This window comes from Sceloporus occidentalis, unplaced genomic scaffold (assembly GCF_023333645.1).
Source record: "Sceloporus occidentalis isolate IW3139 unplaced genomic scaffold, rSceOcc1.0.p SCAF_43, whole genome shotgun sequence".
Classification (NCBI taxonomy): Eukaryota; Metazoa; Chordata; class Lepidosauria; order Squamata; family Phrynosomatidae; genus Sceloporus; species Sceloporus occidentalis.
The window spans coordinates 8,350,077-8,368,931 of NW_028317023.1; the positions used below are offsets into that span (position 1 = coordinate 8,350,077).

General features: G+C 38.2%; 2 protein-coding genes across 2 annotated transcripts in view; one reads left to right on the top strand and one right to left on the bottom strand.

Annotated features, from left to right (window-relative positions):
- Positions 1-5,934, top strand: part of LOC149289840 (glycogenin-1-like) — a 66,886-nt gene extending 60,952 nt beyond the window's left edge. The window contains exons 16-18 of the mRNA XM_089490286.1: positions 272-367; positions 2,207-2,323; positions 5,773-5,934. Of these exons, the coding sequence (XP_089346412.1) occupies positions 272-367; positions 2,207-2,323; positions 5,773-5,934 (375 nt within the window). The remainder of the gene's footprint in view (positions 1-271; positions 368-2,206; positions 2,324-5,772) is intronic.
- A 2,177-nt stretch (positions 5,935-8,111) lies between these two features.
- LOC149289841 (arylsulfatase D-like) lies at positions 8,112-18,739 on the bottom strand. The gene is made up of 9 exons (XM_089490187.1): positions 18,666-18,739; positions 17,613-17,776; positions 14,167-14,289; positions 13,267-13,690; positions 11,719-11,855; positions 10,498-10,632; positions 9,926-10,088; positions 9,094-9,215; positions 8,112-8,482 (listed from the first exon to the last, which is right to left on the bottom strand). The coding sequence occupies exons 1-9, from the start codon at positions 18,719-18,721 to the stop codon at positions 8,112-8,114; spliced, it is 1,695 nt and encodes a 564-aa protein (XP_089346313.1). The 5' UTR covers positions 18,722-18,739.
- Between the last annotated feature and the right edge of the window lie 116 nt (positions 18,740-18,855).

The following is an 18,855-nucleotide window of genomic DNA, read 5'->3' on the forward strand; positions in this document are numbered from 1 at the left end:
ACTTTTGTGTGTTTAAGTGAAATAATTGTCATGTTATTTTTAATTTTATATTTATATCAGTCAATGCTGCTTGTAGGGCAGTTTTTATATGTTGATATACATGTGAGCCAGTAGAAATAACATGAGCCATCATACTATTGCAAGGTATTTTGCCTGGGAACTTTGAATAGTGCCTATTAAGTGGACTAAGACAAAAGTATAGCATAGATGTTCACTGTTTTAATTTTCAATCAAGTTGCATTATAAATTTATATTATGAATCATTTGCCAGCAACACCACTTTGGAAGGATTGAGCTCTTAGTGAAGAATGACAATCCACCCTCCGTCTCCTCTCAAGAAGTCCCCATAGAGAGCACTGAGAAGACAGTAAGTTCAATTGCATGCTGAGCTGTGCCACCTAAATTCTTGTTTTCTGGATTAATTACTCACTTAGGCATTACATGGATCAGATAGCGATCGACTATATGTGGATATAGGAAGACTAGAGCTAACATAGTTTATGTTATTAGTTTTTACCTCCTGGCATTAGATACCACTGCTGGGTTTCTGCTCCAGTTGTTCCAGAGTAGCTGAACCCACATAGGCCAAATCTCCAGTCAAACTCTATGTGTCTACATGTAGATCACAAAAATTACAGATGTTTGCAAATAGAAAAGCTTTGCATTATATTCAAAAGAAACAGCCAAGCAAACCGCTTAATACATCCGAGGGTAAAGATGGAAGAAAATAATACAGGTTGGTCCGTAGAATAGTAGAATTAGGTAAATGATTTTGAACCTTGTGATATAACAGGAATGCTAGACTCACACTATCAATACTTTCAAACCATGTAGGTTTTATTAAATCTGCTTTTAGTATGGCATAGGATCGCGGGAGTTGAATTCCGCATTAATTGAACTGCCCTAGGAATCTTATAAATCTTAAAGATATTGTGAGAAAATAGTTTATTGAGATTATTATTATGACATAAAGATTCTGTTTCAAAGTAATAAAATATATTCCATAGACTATGGAATCTTTTCAATTTACTACATAGTTTAGTTTCTTTAAAAATTCCAAAATGGTTGCCGTAAGCTCGTTGAATGTATCTCTTAATACAGGGCTTGACAAATTTGTTGTGAATCTCGGCGCCAGGTAAAAAAGTTAGGAGCCAGGATTTTTTTAAACTAACAGTTGCTTAGGAGTGATCGGATCATCATCAGCCCACTTACTAAACTCACAGCGTTTGACCTGGAAGCACCCTGGACTTTCAGGTCAGTGCTGTTTTTTTTTTATTATTAATAATTTTTTTTTTAACTCTTTCGATGCTGATGTTCCATTGGAGCACAGCATTGACTGATATTTAGTCCCCACAAGCTTGTATGGAAAAATGTTAACCCCTGCAATGCCACGAATGTGTCATACACAAGTGTGGCATTGAAGGGGTTAACGCTGCACTGTCGCTCTCATGGAGCGATCCGGCAGCAGGGGGGTGTTGGGTCAGGTCCCCACACTTGTGTGGGGAACCAATCAACACACAACCCCCTTCCCTGAAGCTGCCTGTGGCAGCTGAAAACACGATTGCTGGTTTTGCAGCAACCGCGGTTTCAGCCTACAGGATCACTCCGTGGGAGGGGTCTCAGGCTCGGGGGCGGGCTCTGAGTGGCTGTGCTGTCTGCCCAGACTCCTGGGCAGATAGCAGCAGCAGCGCCCCCGTGTGGTTACTCAGCCTCTTACATCCACATTTTTTTATGGATGTAAGAGGCTGACAAAACCTAGGCGCCAGGACAAAATTCTCTGTCGCCATGGCGACCTGGCGCCTGGGATTTGTCGAGCCCTGTCTTAATACATGATCAAGCATTGTCTCTGTACACAATCATCAGCGTTATAATGAGGTTCTGAGGAAGGCAAGGTCAGCTATCGTTGAATTTGGAAACACAAATTTGACGATAGAAATGTATACTGTATATATATGTATTAAGGATTTAACTGTTTAGTCTTCTTTCTTTTGGCTTTGACTGTTTCTGATAATTTAGAAAGTTTTTAATGTTCCATGCAAATGTCTGTAGCACACATTAGGAAATAGAAGCTGCATGGAGATATGACTGCAGACAAGGCAGCATTGCCATTCTTTCTGTGAAGCTTCTTCATTTGTGTCTGTTTAGGTCGCACACAGTATAAGAGTTAATAGATCATAGGTTATGAGTCTAACGCCTATTTCTCTAGCTACCAGATTATAATGGTGATCAGCATACACTCGATGACACGGCTCAATTCCAGGATTTACAACTCCCCACCCAAATGAGCCCTGAACAACCTGTAACCCAGGACACCGTTCCTATGGTATAACCATTCAACGTTTTCACCAGTCACCTGTTTCTTCCTTTCTATATTTCCTTTTAATTTGCTTTCTCATTTCAAGCCACCTTGCCAATACAAATTCTGCTAGAGAGATTGAAGCGAATGATATAAAATGATAAGTAATCATGCCGTGTTGCTTGGCTTTTTTTAATTATTTTTATTTTGTAACCAAACTTTTGCTTTCCTTGTTACGTCCTTGTGGAGTCACATTGCTATTAATTCACACAATATACATCTTGTTTTGATTATAACAAGAGATATACATGGTAAATCACAATATTACATTATTGTGATACTTTCCCTTTAATTCATTATTTTGTATGCCCTACGTAATGCCCTTTTTTATTTCTTTTTCAGCTTTGCTGGGATTGTTACTGATTGTAAATATAATTACATTTGTGATAGCCCTTTCAATGCAAATATTATCTATTACCGTATTTGCTTGATTATAAGACGACCCTGATTATAAGACGACCCCCCCAATCTGAATATTAATTTAGGAAAAAAAAGAAAAAACCTGAATATAAGACGACCCTATAGGAAAAAAGTTTTACCAGTAAATGTTAATTCATCTAAACTATTTTTTTTAAATAAAAGCTATGATTGAGAAAAATATTTTGGTTTTATTTCCTTCTATTTTCCAACCTGCCCCCCAGTTATGCACATCTGCCCCAGAAATGCCTTATACCCCCTATATGCCACTGTGCCCCATGATATGCCTTTTAACCCTATATGCCACTGTGCCCCATGATATGCCTTTTGACCACCTATGTGCCACTCTGCCTCCAGAAATGCCTTATACCCCTATATGCCACTGCATTTAGATGGTTAAAAGGCATATTATGGGGAAGAGTGGCATATAGGGAGGTTTAAGGCATTCAGGAGGCAGAGTGGCGTATAGACGGTTAAAAAGGCATTTCTGGAGGCAGAGTGGCATTAAGGGGGTTAAAAGGCATTTCACAGAGCACTCTGCCTCCAGAAATGCCTTATGCCCCCCATTTAACACTCCCCTGCCCCCCCCCCAAACTTACCGGTGCTTCTGACTTCCCTGTCATGTAGCCGGGGCAGCGTGTAGATCCCACGCACTTACGCTGCAGCCGGAAGGAGGCGTGGCTAGCAGCGGGGGTTGTCTGCGTCCATCGCGCAGACCTTCCCCGACTGTCAGAGATCAGAGTTCCGGTGCGGGGAACTCTGATCTCTGACAGCCGGGGAAGGTCTGCGCGATGGACGCAGACAACCCTCGCTGCTAGCCACACCTCCTTCCTGCTGCAGCGGAAGTTGTCTACGCGAATCGCGTAGACATCTACACGCTGCCCCAGCTACACACCGGGGACTCAGAAGTACCGGTAAGTGGGGCGGGGGGGGGACAGGAGGATCCAGGTCCCCCTGCAGCCTGCAGCTGCGGCGGATCTGGATCTTAGTCGTCTCATTGTCAGACCTATTTGAGGTCTGATTATAAGATGACCCCGATTATAAGACGATTATAAGACTTATAATCGAGCAAATACGGTAATTAGTCTGTGTCAATACACTTGAAACTGTTGAACATGACATGTTAACATGTATGAATTCTGAATCAATTCTGGTTAAACCCAGTTAATAACCAGAAACCCCCCATTAGCAACTTTCTTGGATATAAAACAAGTCATAGCTTTATTAAAAAACATAAATATATACTGTGTTAACCCAAAACTTTGAATATAAAACCTTTATCAAACAACAACCGAAACGATACATGAATAATAAATAACAAATATAACACACAAAACATTGTCCTTGACGGCCCCTTATAATACTGGTTACCACCAACACGAAAAGTGGGTACTCACCTCCCCCCCTCGTCCAAAAATACAGACAGCTTCCTCCGCTGCCCCAATCATGCTAACCACCAGCCGACCTTAAACTCGCTGGGCACATCCAAGGTCATTGACCATACCATATCAGAGGTCAGGTGAGGATTGAGCCCAACTTGCCTTCCTTCACACCAGGTCAATCTTTGTAACTTACAAGAACTTGTTTGACCGATAAGGACACATCAACCGCCTGCTGTGACGAGGAAATAGAGAAAACAAAAATTGTTAGCTTTATTTATTTTTTTTATAAATAAAGAGATATTGGGGGCGAGAAGTAAATGACTGCTGGCCGTCATTTACTTCTCGCCCTCCATCCCTTTATTTATAAAAAAAAAGTGAACACTAACAATTTTTGTTTTCTCTTTCCACACACTACGCTAATGCCCAGGAACCTAAACCTCGACGTAGCGTATGGTGAACCTACTTTCTACAAATTGCTTCAGTTGCTTCAGGCAATAATATTAGTCGCTTATTAGCAAATATATAGCAGTTATTCCATTCTTAATTAAGTATTATATAAGTATATTCATATATTGTCCCTCTTTATGTCCACAATGCATTTATGGGACCACAAGCAGTAAATTACGGGACTGTACATGTATTTCTTAAGGCTGCTTATCAATACAGCAGGGGTTTCACTGTGTATGCTAAGGTCATACACAGTGAAATACATGGAAATTAAATTTTACCGACACATTTTGTCACTGTTTTAAATGACATTAACATAACTATTTGCACATTTTGCATGGGTTACATAACTTTTTTTTTTTACAGGGCATAATGATCAGGTATCAGGTATCTCTTCTTTATTTAGCATAATAAATGCAGGGTTAATTAAATTCTGTACTATTCTATTTTAAGAGACCACTTAGTCATTCTGCACTGTTTCGCAGCTCATAATACCATTGTCCTCTCAAAGTATTCTTAAAATAAAACAGAAATGAAAATAAATAAATGAGTTAAAGCTTATGGTTAAATAATTATATTATATATTCAGAACTTCCCCACTCCATTTTGCCAATACAAATATTATATATGTATGTATGTATATATATATATATATATATATATATATATATATATATATATAAGAAACAACCCAAGAAGCTTTCTTAATTTAAACTGACATACAAACTCACATATGTATACGAAACCCCAAAACAAGGTGTTAACAACATATGAATGTTAGTTGACCTTCTTGATCTTGTCTTGGAATGCAGCATAGGTATCTTCAATAAAGCATTTCTCTTTCATGGTTATATTCTGTAAACCATATTTGTACATCCTCGAGAGGTACAAATGTATTGTTGGTTATGATTATAACTCTTAGCAGTCTGTACAATATCATTGTGAATAGTGGGAATTAAGAAGCCTTTCATGCATTGTTGGCAGGACTCGTAATGCAACGAATGACATCTCTGTCTTGCTGAAATCCTAAATGCATCATAGCATGCAGTTGAATGCGCATCTTATATCCTCTCAAATCACCAAACTCTTCAAACTTTTTCTCAACGGCCGCAAGTCATGTACTATCTCTGAAAATTGTGTAATTTTGTTTACTTTTTATACCTCTGCTAGGCTGAGCTGGCCCAGTCTGCTTCGGAGTTATCCATTCATGAGATAGAAGAAAAGCTAAGAACAGAAGAGGAACGTAGAAATTGGGAGCAGGGACATATTGACTACATGGGCAAATACTCCTTTGATAACATCCAAAAGAAATTAGATAGATTTTTACAGTGATTGCTTTCTTTGTTTTTTCCCCTTATTTTAGAAATATTGTCAAAATAAACATTTTTGGCATTATTTATTGTGCAGAAACATTTTGTTTGTTTTTATTTGAAATAGATTGTGCCCCATATTAAGAGGTTGAATTATTGTAAACAAGTCTGAGTGTTGCTTCTGCCTTAAACAGAATCCTATCTTACAATTACTTTACTATGATTCCATTTCAGAATCTACTTTAATAGACTCAGATGTGTATCATGTTCATATATTTGCATTTCATTATAATTTTACTCTTTCATTTTTGGCATCTTTTTTCAGCCAAACAAAATCTGTCATCAAAATTTTGCATAATCATATTTTTACTTAAATAAAAATATTAACTATACATATATATGGGCTAATGTAGCGTAATTTTCTTCCTTACAGGTGCCAATGTGAATAAAATGCTTTGTCTAATGTCTTATTGATTAAATTTTCTCAAGTTTAAAAGCATGGTTATGTGAATTTCGTCAGAACTAAATTATGATTCATAAAAAAACCTCTGCAATTAATGAATCAATACTGCAGAAGCAAGTACAGCATACATCCACAGCAATATTTATTTTTTTTACTAAATAGAAATGAATTACTGGTTGGGTTAATTTATGCTAAAAACTTAAGCGCTGATTTTTTCTAAAGCCATGAATAGAAGACAATAGCAGATTATACTTTATTGGTACAGCAAAGTCAATGTCACTGAATCTGTCTTTTTTTCTTATTTTCGAGATGTCACTTCTTACAACTTATTATCTGTGGAGTGTGTATCAATGTATTGAAAAGCTACACTGCCATCTAGTGGCAGCCGTCTGTAACTGTACTGAATTATTCTTCCATTCACTGCCACCTATTAGTATAAGTAAACATTAGACTTGGGCACCTGCAGAAAATTCATGTTCATTTTCTGGGGGGGGGGGGGGGGGGGTTCTTTGTATTCAAGGAAATTCGTCCAACATTTTCATTTTTTCGGAAATCCAATGTGTTTGTTGGGTTGCCATGGAAACAAGAAATAAACACGAAGAAGTTGAGTTGGGAATTTGAGACCAATGGATGGAAGAAAGAGGATCGAAATTAGCTTAGAGTTATAGGGTTAAGTTTAAGGATAGTAGTGGACTGGCTAAATGATCTCAATTAAGTGAATTCATTAAATTAATGATCTTTATTAAATCAAAACTTTAGAGAGTCTTACACACTGTGCGAAATGACAGGCTGAGGCTCACCAAGTCTCACACTGTAATCTCACTCTGTAAAATGCTCAGATGCAGCACAGCGTTGCTTCATAAAGCAGCCACAGTTAAATGAATAGATCCCCTGCCTGCTCTGCTCTTATATAGGCTCTCTTCATTACTAGTCTGCTTTTATTTTCTTTGAAAGATGTAGTACAGCCATTGGACAAGCCCTCAGCATGATGTGACAGGAGTGAGCTGATTGGACAATATCCCTGCTTTTAGTGCAGGCAAAATGGTGAGATTCTCCTTCTCTTAGTGTAGTTAAAATGGCGGCTTCGGCAACAAAATAAACAGTTTCAAATTTGAAACCCCAATCCTAGATATACTTTAGTCTTTGAAGCCCGAAGTGTTTTACCAACCCTCCTTGTCAAAAAAGGACAAACAGGGTTGGGTCTTGTAGGCCCCTCAAAGAGGGAAACCACTGATGAATTTAAGAGAAAGTGGTGGCCAGATGGCCAGCACCCACCTCCCCACCAAAAAGGTGAGTTTTCCAGACCCAGCTCAGCTCTGACTATATGCCGCACATACAATTAGTCTCGGTGACTGGGTGTGTGTGTGTTGGTATCATGAGACGAAGCTGAGAACAGCATTACATAGCATAATAATTATATCCACAATTGACTATCCTGATATGTAAAAGGTTCACTTACACCTCTAAGTATAAGAAAGGATTTCCAGGAACAATGTGAAGCTATTGTAGATCCATGCCTTGTTTTCCTCACTAGAAAATGTTCTATATTTTAAAATATACATTTTTTTATATATACACCCATTGACTTGCATTACTTATAACACTTAATTTTTATTTATATGCACACAGTTGTTAATGGGAATAAAAATGCTCTTGTGGTGGTATGAGCATCACATACTCCAGAAAAAGCTTCTGCCCATGTACTTTAGAATATTGGTCTGCATAACAAAGAAAAGTCAAATTATTGAAGTTCTGTTATTGGTTTCTTTATCACACCAACAAAATGGAAATGTCCCACAACATGGCTGCAACCATGGCTTCCAGATACCATTCCAGAGTGACAGCTGCTGTGGTACAGTACTAATGGTTTTTCTATGTTTTGCCACTGCCTTTTCTATTCTGTTAATGGCCGTCTTGTATCTGGGATCAGAATGAACCTGCAGGGGATTTGATTCTGAGGGGTCTGTTGAGAGTTCAAATAGCAATGGGGGATCATGGTATATTACACCTTCACCTTCACAGGCACAGAGTACTTTATCATAGCATCCTCCTGCCCCATCTGGATAGAACTCCGGAGTTACATAATGAGCCTTCCAAGTGTTGCCACCTGTTCAAAAAATAAAGAAACTGCTGCATGAGAAGTTTACATTTTTTTTTGTGATGTGAGTAGAATTTGTTGTGTGTTATTTTTGTTGGCACAATCAAAAAGATTGACTTTTAGTAATTTGCCTAAAATCAGTAAAAGGGATCAATGTGACCCCTATTCAATGTATTGCCCAGACTTAGATCTCAGCTTGAACATATGATGGCATTATGTCAAAGGGAAAGGGAGAAATGTTCCCTGCCATTCAGACAACATATTGAGAAGTAACTTTTTATTCATGAACCTGACACCCATAAATAGAGTGCAGGTTAGCATTTCACTCAGTTGCTTCAGGGCATACAGTAGGTTCCTGAAGCTCAGAAGACTCCAAGGGCTTCTTTCTTCACAACTGGACAGCTTGAATTTTCATTAAATTGTCCTCCAGACCTTCTTAGTAATTATGTCAGCTTTAAAATCCACTAAAATATTTCTGCATAATACATTTGGTATTCCCAACATCAGTTAAACCTAAATTAAGTGACTTTTCTGTAACTATTGAGAGTATAGTGGCATCCATTCTTATTCCTTTACTATAACAAACTATAACTTTTAGAAATAAAGTTTGCCAAACTTACCGTCCTTTTGGTGCCAGCGCACTGCATGTAAATTCTTTCCGCAGTAATGAAACAAAAACTCATGCTCTGAGCGGGATGTCTCTTTTTTTAGTAAAGGAACTAAACTCCGGCCATCAATTATTCTGTCATAATAAAGAGAGTACAATTAAATGCAAAAATAGCATCCCCATCCACTTTTAAAATAAGACTTATACAGCTGTACATTATGTCAATAAACGGGTGTTATATGGTGAACACCAATAGGAATAACATAGTAGACAAAGGATTAAAATAACCAGTGGACTAGTGAGACATTGGGGTCCAACCGCTGAAGGGAGCGTTGACAGGAGAGTTATCTTTCAGCTCCTTGACTTCACTATACGTTGAAAGTTGAACCCCAATAAGCTTCTGCTGCAAGAACTTGGCTGACCCTGAAATGTGATTTCTTGAAACTGCTTACACATTTATTTATGTATTAAACAGAGCCAGGTAAGCCCTTCAAAATGGAGAAATAATTAAAATGTGTTCACCCTTTATAATAAATAGTAAAGTGATAGAGCTAAAACTCTACTGCCAATTATCCCTTTAGTGAATAAACCCCATCAAGAAAATGCTGTGTGCTGGACATCATTATACATCATTATACCCAACACATTCACTTGTGTTGGGTATAATATTAAGGTTTATGACCCTAAAGTATCTCCACCATTCAAAGTATTCACCATTCACAAGAAATATTAACTCAAAATATTCCTTAATAAATGTTAAATCACAGCTTGTCTGCACAGTTAAGAATAATTTGTTACATATTACTGGAGTCTGGTCTAAGTAGTTATATAGTTTGAAGAGGTACCTGTCTTTTGGTAGTTTACCACCACTAAGTTGAACTAATGTTGGGTAAATGTCCATAAGGCTGGTTGGTTCATCAATAACTGTGCCAAAGGGAATAACACCTGGCCATCGGAATATGCCGGGCACACGAATGCCACCTTCCCAGCCAGCCATGCCTTTTCCACCTGTGTGTAGGTAATCACATAATATATAGTAAAAACTGGGGTAATTCAGAATCAAATTGGGAAATGTCTCAACTACCCATAATGGAAACCTAAACTGAAAATTCAACTCATTTCATATATTTTTTCAATATGGTTTCCATAATGAATATGTATATATATATATATATACAGTATATATTCTTGTTTTTTCATAGATATTCTTGCTTTAATAAGTTGCTACATACCTTGGTTCGATCAGAAATCCACAATATCAACTGTTTCACATCCTGACAGTTCCTCGAGAGTATAGTGCACATCTAAGGTTATGTTGGACAGAAGTTCCATCCACAGGGACTGTATACACTTCAGATCTCCATGTAAAATACTGTACAGCATTGTATATCAACAAAGAACATTGCCTATTAATTACCTTTGTAAATTCCATTCCACCCTCCAGTTTGGAATTCTCCATTAGTTGCTTCTAAATGTCCTCCATGGTCAGAAGCAAAATAAATCAATGTGTTGCTTTTCAATCCTGCCTTCTCAACAGCATCAACAATTGAACCTGAACACACAAATTACACCAACTTATTTTCATATGCATTTTTTTTTAAAAGTCTTATATTGTTTTAGAAAGACAAACTAAGCACTTAATTTACACTCATTAACAGTAAAAATAGAGGTACCAGATTGAGAGGTATGTATATTCTGGAGCAAGGTTTGAAAAGTGACATTATCATCATATAAACCAATGGACAAACATGGAGACTTTCCAAGTTATGCTAATCAGATCTCTCTTTCTTCTATTGGAGTGGCTTCACAAAGGGGTGGGGATAGCATCTAAAAGACTTTAGTGGGTGGGGTTGGGAAGGAAGTGGGCATGGCCAAACATTGGTCCCCTGCCTGGAGCCCTGGAGAAGCAGGATTTCACTCAGAGACTCCAGGTTAAACCTGGAATGGTTCTAGGTATGCCAACTAAATGGTCCAATCATAAAGAACACTGCAGAGTACCAGGATGCATAGGACCTAAAATATATATCAAGGATCCTAATATTTGCCACAGGCAAAACACTCGTACATTTTTTAAAAATATCTTTTCACTAGCACCCAGGTTGTGCAATTTATGAATGTCCAAAACTGGCTAGAGTTTCATTAGGGACTAATGAAGAGTTTTGGGGATACTCTCCTATCAGTAGCAGGAAAAGTTCAGCCAATGGGCTCACTTGCAAGAAGACAGAATGAGATCTGAGGTGATGCAAGCAAATAGCAAACCTCAGGAAGTAAAATAACTGCAGAAGCCATTGGATTTTTCTCATATTAGGAATATATTAATATATAGAGTTCCATTTATTTATTCATTATATATGTATCCAAGAAAAATAGATACTTAATGACATTTACCAGGCTTTATACAATTATGGAATTTAAAGGGAAAAAAATGGAAATATACTTCACTTTTAGATTTAAAAAGGATTCAGGTGACACTCCAAGAGAATGAAAATCTAGGGACAGCCATCTTAGTCAGAGACATCTCTTTACCCCAATGTTCTGGTGTAGTTTGTAAATCTTCCCTTTCCAAAAAATAGGTCAATGTGAAATACTTTTCATTTTAAGCAAAGTAATGAAAAAACATTTGATTATTGTCACTGACCAACCATAAAATCCATTTCTTCAATATTGTCCCCATATATTCCATGCACACTTCCTCCACTAAATGCATCGGTGGTCACCAGTGGGGTGTGGACGTGTAGAAAAGAAACAAAAAGCAGAAAAGGAGCATTCTTATTTCTGTAAGAGAAATTTAAATAATTAGAGGTTATTCCAAAATAGTTTCCCAATTTACCATATCATATTATCATTGAAATCAAAATGAAACAATGGCACAAATGAAGAGTACGGCTCTAAATAATTGTTAGACGATCACATTTTTGCCCAGTTGTCAGATTTCTAAATTAGAAATAATGGAAAACATTCTAATGATGTAGTTTGGCAAAAAATATTCTCAGGTTTCTTGCCCTCATTTGTTCAGCAGTTCTTACAATGTAAACATCTTGTTAATTTGAATGTACTCTGCAGCAGGAACTAATCAAACTAACTTTGCTTTGTAAATACTCTTCACAAAATAATTGCACACAAAATAAATCTTAATGTATTCTGCATGGTAAAAACATTTTCTAAAAAATAAACAAAAATAAATGTAAGGAGGTATATGTCAGGCTAGCGAGAAAAATCTTTCTAGCGTCAATGGGTCTGCATTTTTGAATAATCTCCTTCATAAATAATAAGCATTCATGGCCAAGATGCTGACTTAGTTACCCCGTAGAGCACTGTGCTAAATTAATTTAAAGTAATTAAGCAAGTGTCAGGCCTGCTACATGTATCTCAATCTCATAGGCCACAGATCACTCCCAAACCCATAAGAAATACCAAACTTTAAAGATTTTTTTTAAAATCAGACTAGTTATTCAGAAGAGTATGAGGCATGTATGTATTAAAGGGTAGAAAACCACATTGTGGTTTATAAGTAGGGTGGGGCAACTACCCCCACCACAGGCTCCTTAAAATTCTTTATGAGGGGCTGGTATTTTTAACACTTGACCAGCTCCTTCTGGGAGACAGATGTTCAGCAGGGTCACACAACACAACATTACAGGGTGCCACAATGGTAACTTGGTGGCTAGCACCACATGCACGCAAGATAAGTGGATATTGATGAGTGACTGAGATTGTGAGAGTTATAGAGTGGGGGTCTGGAAGTAAATTGGCTAGCTCTCTTGTATAACATTTTATAGAAAGATTTGCCTAAGCTAGATCCAACTTGGACAGATACTATAGACACATATCTGAATTTCACATCAAGTATGAAAAAGGCCTTGGCCAGTCTATAATATCCTCCATGACCTGCGAGGCATTGTGTGCCATCTACTTTATGCAACATGGCTACTTTATGACACACCCTTGTGCCACATCTTAAAACATATAGTAAGTGTTGTATAGCCCAAATCTGCTGTTGAACTACAAATGCCATGATAATCCACCAGTCATAATTTATGATGTATGGTGAGAATCATTGATGAGGTTGTTTCCAGACAGCTTCTTTGTTGGCTGGACATTAGTGCCATATATTACAAATTAGTCATGTATTTTGGTATACAGTACATTTAGGCATCAACAATAAAGTAACCATAGAGTTCTGTACCTTTCAATGAACTGATGGGCTTCCTTCAACATCTGAAAACTTGTTCTCTGTACATTCATTGGTTGTTCTATGATCTCATGGTTTCTCATCAGTATGCAGTTCCAGTAATTAATAAATCCATAATTTATGTAATACGCAAACAAAAATAAGAGGCCAACTATTGCATAACATGCCATTACTCTTATTATAATGTGACGCAAGTGACTAAATTTAACTGCTATTAATGTAGCGGTGGCAATAGCTATCATGTAATAGGAAAAACTAAGCTGATATGGACTTTGTACGTATGCCGGGCTACTAGCTTGTGACTGGCATTCCATGATTAGTGTAAATGGCATACCATAAAAATAACTAAAACCGTGGCTTAAGGGATGGTGGCAGTGGTCACTGCGTGTTTCGCAATTCACACCTTGGTGCCATTTCCCTGAAGAAAAAACAAACATTTTTTAAGCATCTCTTTGTTTAGAATTGTATCGAATACAGTGTTGCATACAATAATATAGACTAAAGCTGAATGGATGTATTTTATTTCGATCTAATAGAAACCTACAGACCGAGAGGCAACCATTGTATGAGGCAGAGGTCATAGGTCGGCAGCCAGTGTGCCTATGTATCCTTATAGCCAATACCGTATGATGCTGTCAAATACTGTATATTGAATGATGGGAAATAAATACCAGTAATTGTTTAAAAGCTGCTTTTAAAGCAACGGTAGTTGTGGTATATGGTGAGATTTCCCATTTAAGCCACTGGAATAGGCTCTTAGGGTAACAAGAATTGAGGAGACACTAAGGATATGAAGAGTGGCTATGAAAAAGTGCAAACACCAATTGCATGCTGGCCTACAATAACTCATACAATAGTCTTTCTTTGAAGCCTTTATGAAATTAAATACTTTACCTATGATCCCAGTGGAATAGCCTTGCTTTTGCAGTATTGTTGCAAATGTTGTTTCATTGGGTGGAAGCCCACCAGACGCAGCATTCCACATTAATGCACGTGACGGACCACAAAAATCCATCCCTAATAACACAGTAGAACAATTTAGTTACAGTAGTTGATCTCTTATTGAATTAGATTTTAGAGTAGAAAATTAGGTAACAAAACTAACAAAAGAGAAAAAAGACTGTTAAATCTCAATTTACCGTATTTGCTGGATTATAAAACGAGGTTTTTTTCAGAGCAAATGCTCTGAAAAATACCCCTCGTTTTATAATCGAGGTCGTCTTCTAATCAGACCTCAAAAAAAATGTCCGCTGGGGCCAGACTGCTTACTGGTGCTTTGGTCGCGAGCAGCGTCTCTTCTAGCTAGGGCTGAAACAACTAATCGATAATAATCGATAATGAAAATCGTTGTCAACGATTTTCATTATCGATTAATCGAATCGATTTTTATCGATTATAAAAAGAGGTTTTATTCAGAGCAAATGCTCTGAAAAACTCCTCTCCTTATATAATCCGACCTCAAACAGAGATCGGATTATAATACTAGAATCCAGATCCCCCGCAAAGTGCCTGTCAGTAACGGAGCCGGGTAAAGAGGCAGAGCGGTGTATGGGAGGGGGGAGGAGTCAGAGGGGTGTATGGGAGCCACCCTCCCACCCACCACTCTGGCTCCTCCCCCTCCCATACGCCACTCTGCCTCTCTACCCGGCTCCCTGGTGTCTTGTGAACCTCCGTTGCTGACAGGAGGCAGAGTGGAGTATGGGAGGGGGGAGGGGGCAGAGTGGAGTATGGGAGGGGGAGGAGCCAGAGTTGTGTATGGGAGGGGGAGGAGCCAGAGTGGTGTATGGGAGGGGGAGGAGCCAGAGTGGTGTATGGGAGGGGGGAGGAGCCAGAGTGGAGTATGGGAGGGAGAGGAGCCAGAGTGGATTATGGGAGGGGGAGGAGGCAAAGTGGTGTATGTGAGGGGGAGGAGGCAGAGTGGAGTATGGGAGGGGGAGGAGGCAGAGTGGAGTATGGGAGGGGGGAGGGGGCAGAGTGGAGTATGGGAGGGGGAGGAGGCAGAGTGGTGTATGGGAAGGGGAGGAGCCAGAGTGGTGTATGGGTGAGTTATAGTGGTGTATGGGGGGTATTATGAATTTCAGGGCATATAGGGGGTATAAGGCATATCGATATTAGGCATATCAGGGGAGCATAAAACATATCTGGGGGTAAAAGGTATATCAGGGGGCTCAGTGGCATATAGGAGGTATAAGGCATATCGATATTAGGCATATCGGGGGGCATAAAACATATCTGGGGTAAAAGGTATATCCGGGGCTCAGTTGCATATCACTGGCATATAAGGAGTATAAGGCATATCAGGGGCACAGTGGCATATCAGGGGGCACAGTGGAATCTGGCATATAAGAGGTATAAGGCATATATGGGGGCAGAGTGGCAAGCTGGGGGTCAGATGTGCATAACCGGGGGCAGTTTGGTAAATAAAAAAAAATGTAAACAAGGCTTTTTTATTAAATATGAAAAATAGTTAACATATGAATTAATATTTACTAATAACTTTGCATTAAAACCTAGTTTGAGAAACACAGTGTTTGGGTTCTTGTAGCTTTTATTATTATGTCAGTAAAATAAGAAGGTCAATAGAGAGAGGCCATTGCAATAAAGAGATGAAAGTGTAAATTGTACGTTTTTTATTACATTATTTTAAATTGAAAAAAATTGCATTTTTTTATCCGATTAATCGATTAATCGAAAAAATAATCGGCCAACTAATCGATTATTAAAATAATCGTTAGTTGCAGCCCTACTTCTAGCAGCAGGAGAACAGGAAGCTAGCAAAGTGTCACATAATTCTGCCTCCCCCCTCCTTCCTCTGGGGGCGGGGCCAGAGAAGTTGCTCGCACAGCCGGGCCCCTGCAGAAGGCTTCGAGTGAGAGATCTGCAGTTTAGGTAAGGGGGTGGGGGAGGGTTTTTGTGATTAATGTGTGAAGTATGTGTGATTAATGGAATGAATGAGTATTTCAATGTTTGTGAATGAGTGTGTGTGTGATAGCATGGATGTGTAAGGGGGGTGGTGGTGGTAGCATGGCATAGGGAGGCTGTACTCACACTCCCATCATCCCCAGGTTCCAGCATGTACTAGCTGCCTTGGCTTGATAGGAGTGTGATTGCTGTTAGCAGTTATATATATATATATATATATATATATAAAAAATATCTCCAGAAATGCCTTTTAACCCCCTATATGCCACTCTGCCCCATGATATGCCTTTTAACCCACTCTGGCATATAGGGGGTTAAAAGGCATATCATGGGGCAGAGTGGCATATAGGAGGGTATAAGACATTTCTGGAGGCAGAGTGGCATATAGAGGGTTAAAAGGCACATCATGGGGCAGAGTGGCAAGAAGGGGATATAAGGCATTTCTGGGGGCAGAGTGGCAACCCTGGGGGCAGATGTGCATAAATGGGGGGGCAGGTTGGCAAATAAAAGGAAATAAAAAAATATATATTTTTCTCAATCATAGCTTTTATTAAATATGAAAAAATTGTTTACATGAATTAATATTTACTAGTAAAACTTTTTTTCCTATAGGGTAGTTTTATATTCAGGCTTTTTGTTTTTTTCCTAAATTAATATTTAGATTTTGGGGGGTCGTTTTATAATCCGGGTCGTCTTATAATCGAGCAAATACGGTATTCAAAAATATATAAAAATAAAATGAATATTTCTTCTTTTTTCTCTTTTGTTAGTTTGTGTATGCTTATTAGGGATTTATTTCCCACACCGTTTACCCTCATATATTACTAGGGTTGTTTGGACTATTGTTTGTATGTAGAAAATTAGTTACATTATGTAGAAGGACACTGCTGCACCCATTTAAGAAGAAAAGTTATGCACTCTAAAATAAAAACTGTGGTTCTTGGGAATAAACATTTTCTTTTTTCCACGTATTAATAAATACTTTTAAGCAATTTTTTAGTAACATGCCACACTTTAATTTAACACAAACTTATGAGTAAATTACCATGCCTCCATTTTCTAATGTTTTTTTTGTTTTGTTTTGTTTTTGAGGTGGACCTGATTGCATCCCGTAAATTTTTTACTTTTCTGGGATGTTGCAGGATTGAAATTTCAGTATGTATGAAGTTGCTCTCAAGCAATGATAATCTCCATAAGATCTAGATCAGATCCCATCATCTACTGTATATAATTGGTTTAAGTACAGAGAGCACTACTTTAGATGTCTTCTAAAGGGCCGATTCCCAAATCAGAGGGAAACAGACCCACATTACTAAAATATACAACAGACAGAAAGGAATGAAAGAAAACATGGAGGAGATTAATATCCATTTTTCTGGCCTATATGACCTCTGAGGTGTAAGTTGGGAAGTGCTTACCAGATCTTAAAGGGTATCGCCCCGTCAAAAAAGCCGCTCTGCTTGGAGTACAGATTGGTGCAGCTGCTATGTGATGAGTTAGTTTTGCACCCTCCTGAGCTAGCTTGTCAATATTGGGAGTTCTTAACAAAACAACAAAACAGTACATTATGTCATATTGTCGCCTGTCTTACTGAGTACACAAAACATTATTATGTATTTATACAAGAAATTTACAATAGTGTTTTGCACATTTTTCAGTATCCTGTACATAGAGATCCCCTTTGAGGCTTAATACTACTTTAGTACTAGAAAATTCTCCTTTCACCACAAGAAAATAGTGCCATTTTGATATGCTAACTGCCTACAAAAAAAAAATAACACTATGAGAGGCTGCATGGATTGAAAACTTACATTACATTTATTGAGCACCAGCAGAATCTGTAGTACTGTTACAATTGAAAAAGTGGTCTTGTCGCATATGTTAGGGACACCAGTATGACTATTCCATTGGTTGTTACCATGATAAGAACTCTTTTCAAACAGGAGCCCCATTGTCCTTTGGTCCAGATGGCTATGGGTATGCCCAAGGAGAAGATCTCTCAGTTGGTCTTATCACCGGCCATATTCTTTCTCATTTACAGAAAGAATGGAGAGATCTTTGTAGGCTTTAATTTTTTTGCAAATAAAAGTTTGCAAAAATTTTAGCCTAAAGAACAAATAATAATAATAAAAACATTCATTCATGTTTTTTCACACATTTCTTTCCAGATTTCATACTAACAGTACTTTTCAGAGGCGGTGCCCGGATCTCCCAGATCAGTTTAATTGGCACTAGCCCATTTGCAATGCATGGCTAGTCTGCCCTTATAGTGAGCCCACACACCTGCCTGCCTTTTATAGGATGCAGGACAGGGATAGCTCCAGAGGACAATCTGTCTGAAGTTCCCAGTTATGTCCATGAGACCACCTCCCCTTGCTTCACTGTGTTGCCAAAGAAATGACTTTATAAAGAAATAACTCATAATGCAAGACGTCATGTTTAGGCGATGTAATACGATAAAACAAGCTTACCTTATTGTTCCATTGCCAAAACAACCAATATCTCCAATTCCGAGATCATCAGCCATCAAAAGAACAAAGTTAGGTCTGGAATTTGTTGTCTCAATAACAGGAAATGCCATTAAGCATGAGATCATTGTGAAGAGCCTGCAATAAGTATGATGTCACTGAGTTAGGGCTCCGAAAACGGTTAATGCATTAC

Bases quoted from the DNA above. Each gene is read 5' to 3' on its own strand.
- LOC149289841 (XM_089490187.1), bottom strand. From the start codon at position 18,721: ATGGCTGATGATCTCGGAATTGGAGATATTGGTTGTTTTGGCAATGGA. The intron at 14,290-17,612 runs GTAAGCACTTCC...CTGTGTTATTAG, and splicing joins GCGATACCCTTTAAGATCTG to GGATGGATTTTTGTGGTCCG. The intron at 13,691-14,166 runs GTAAAGTATTTA...TTTTTTCTTCAG, and splicing joins CTATTCCACTGGGATCATAG to GGAAATGGCACCAAGGTGTG.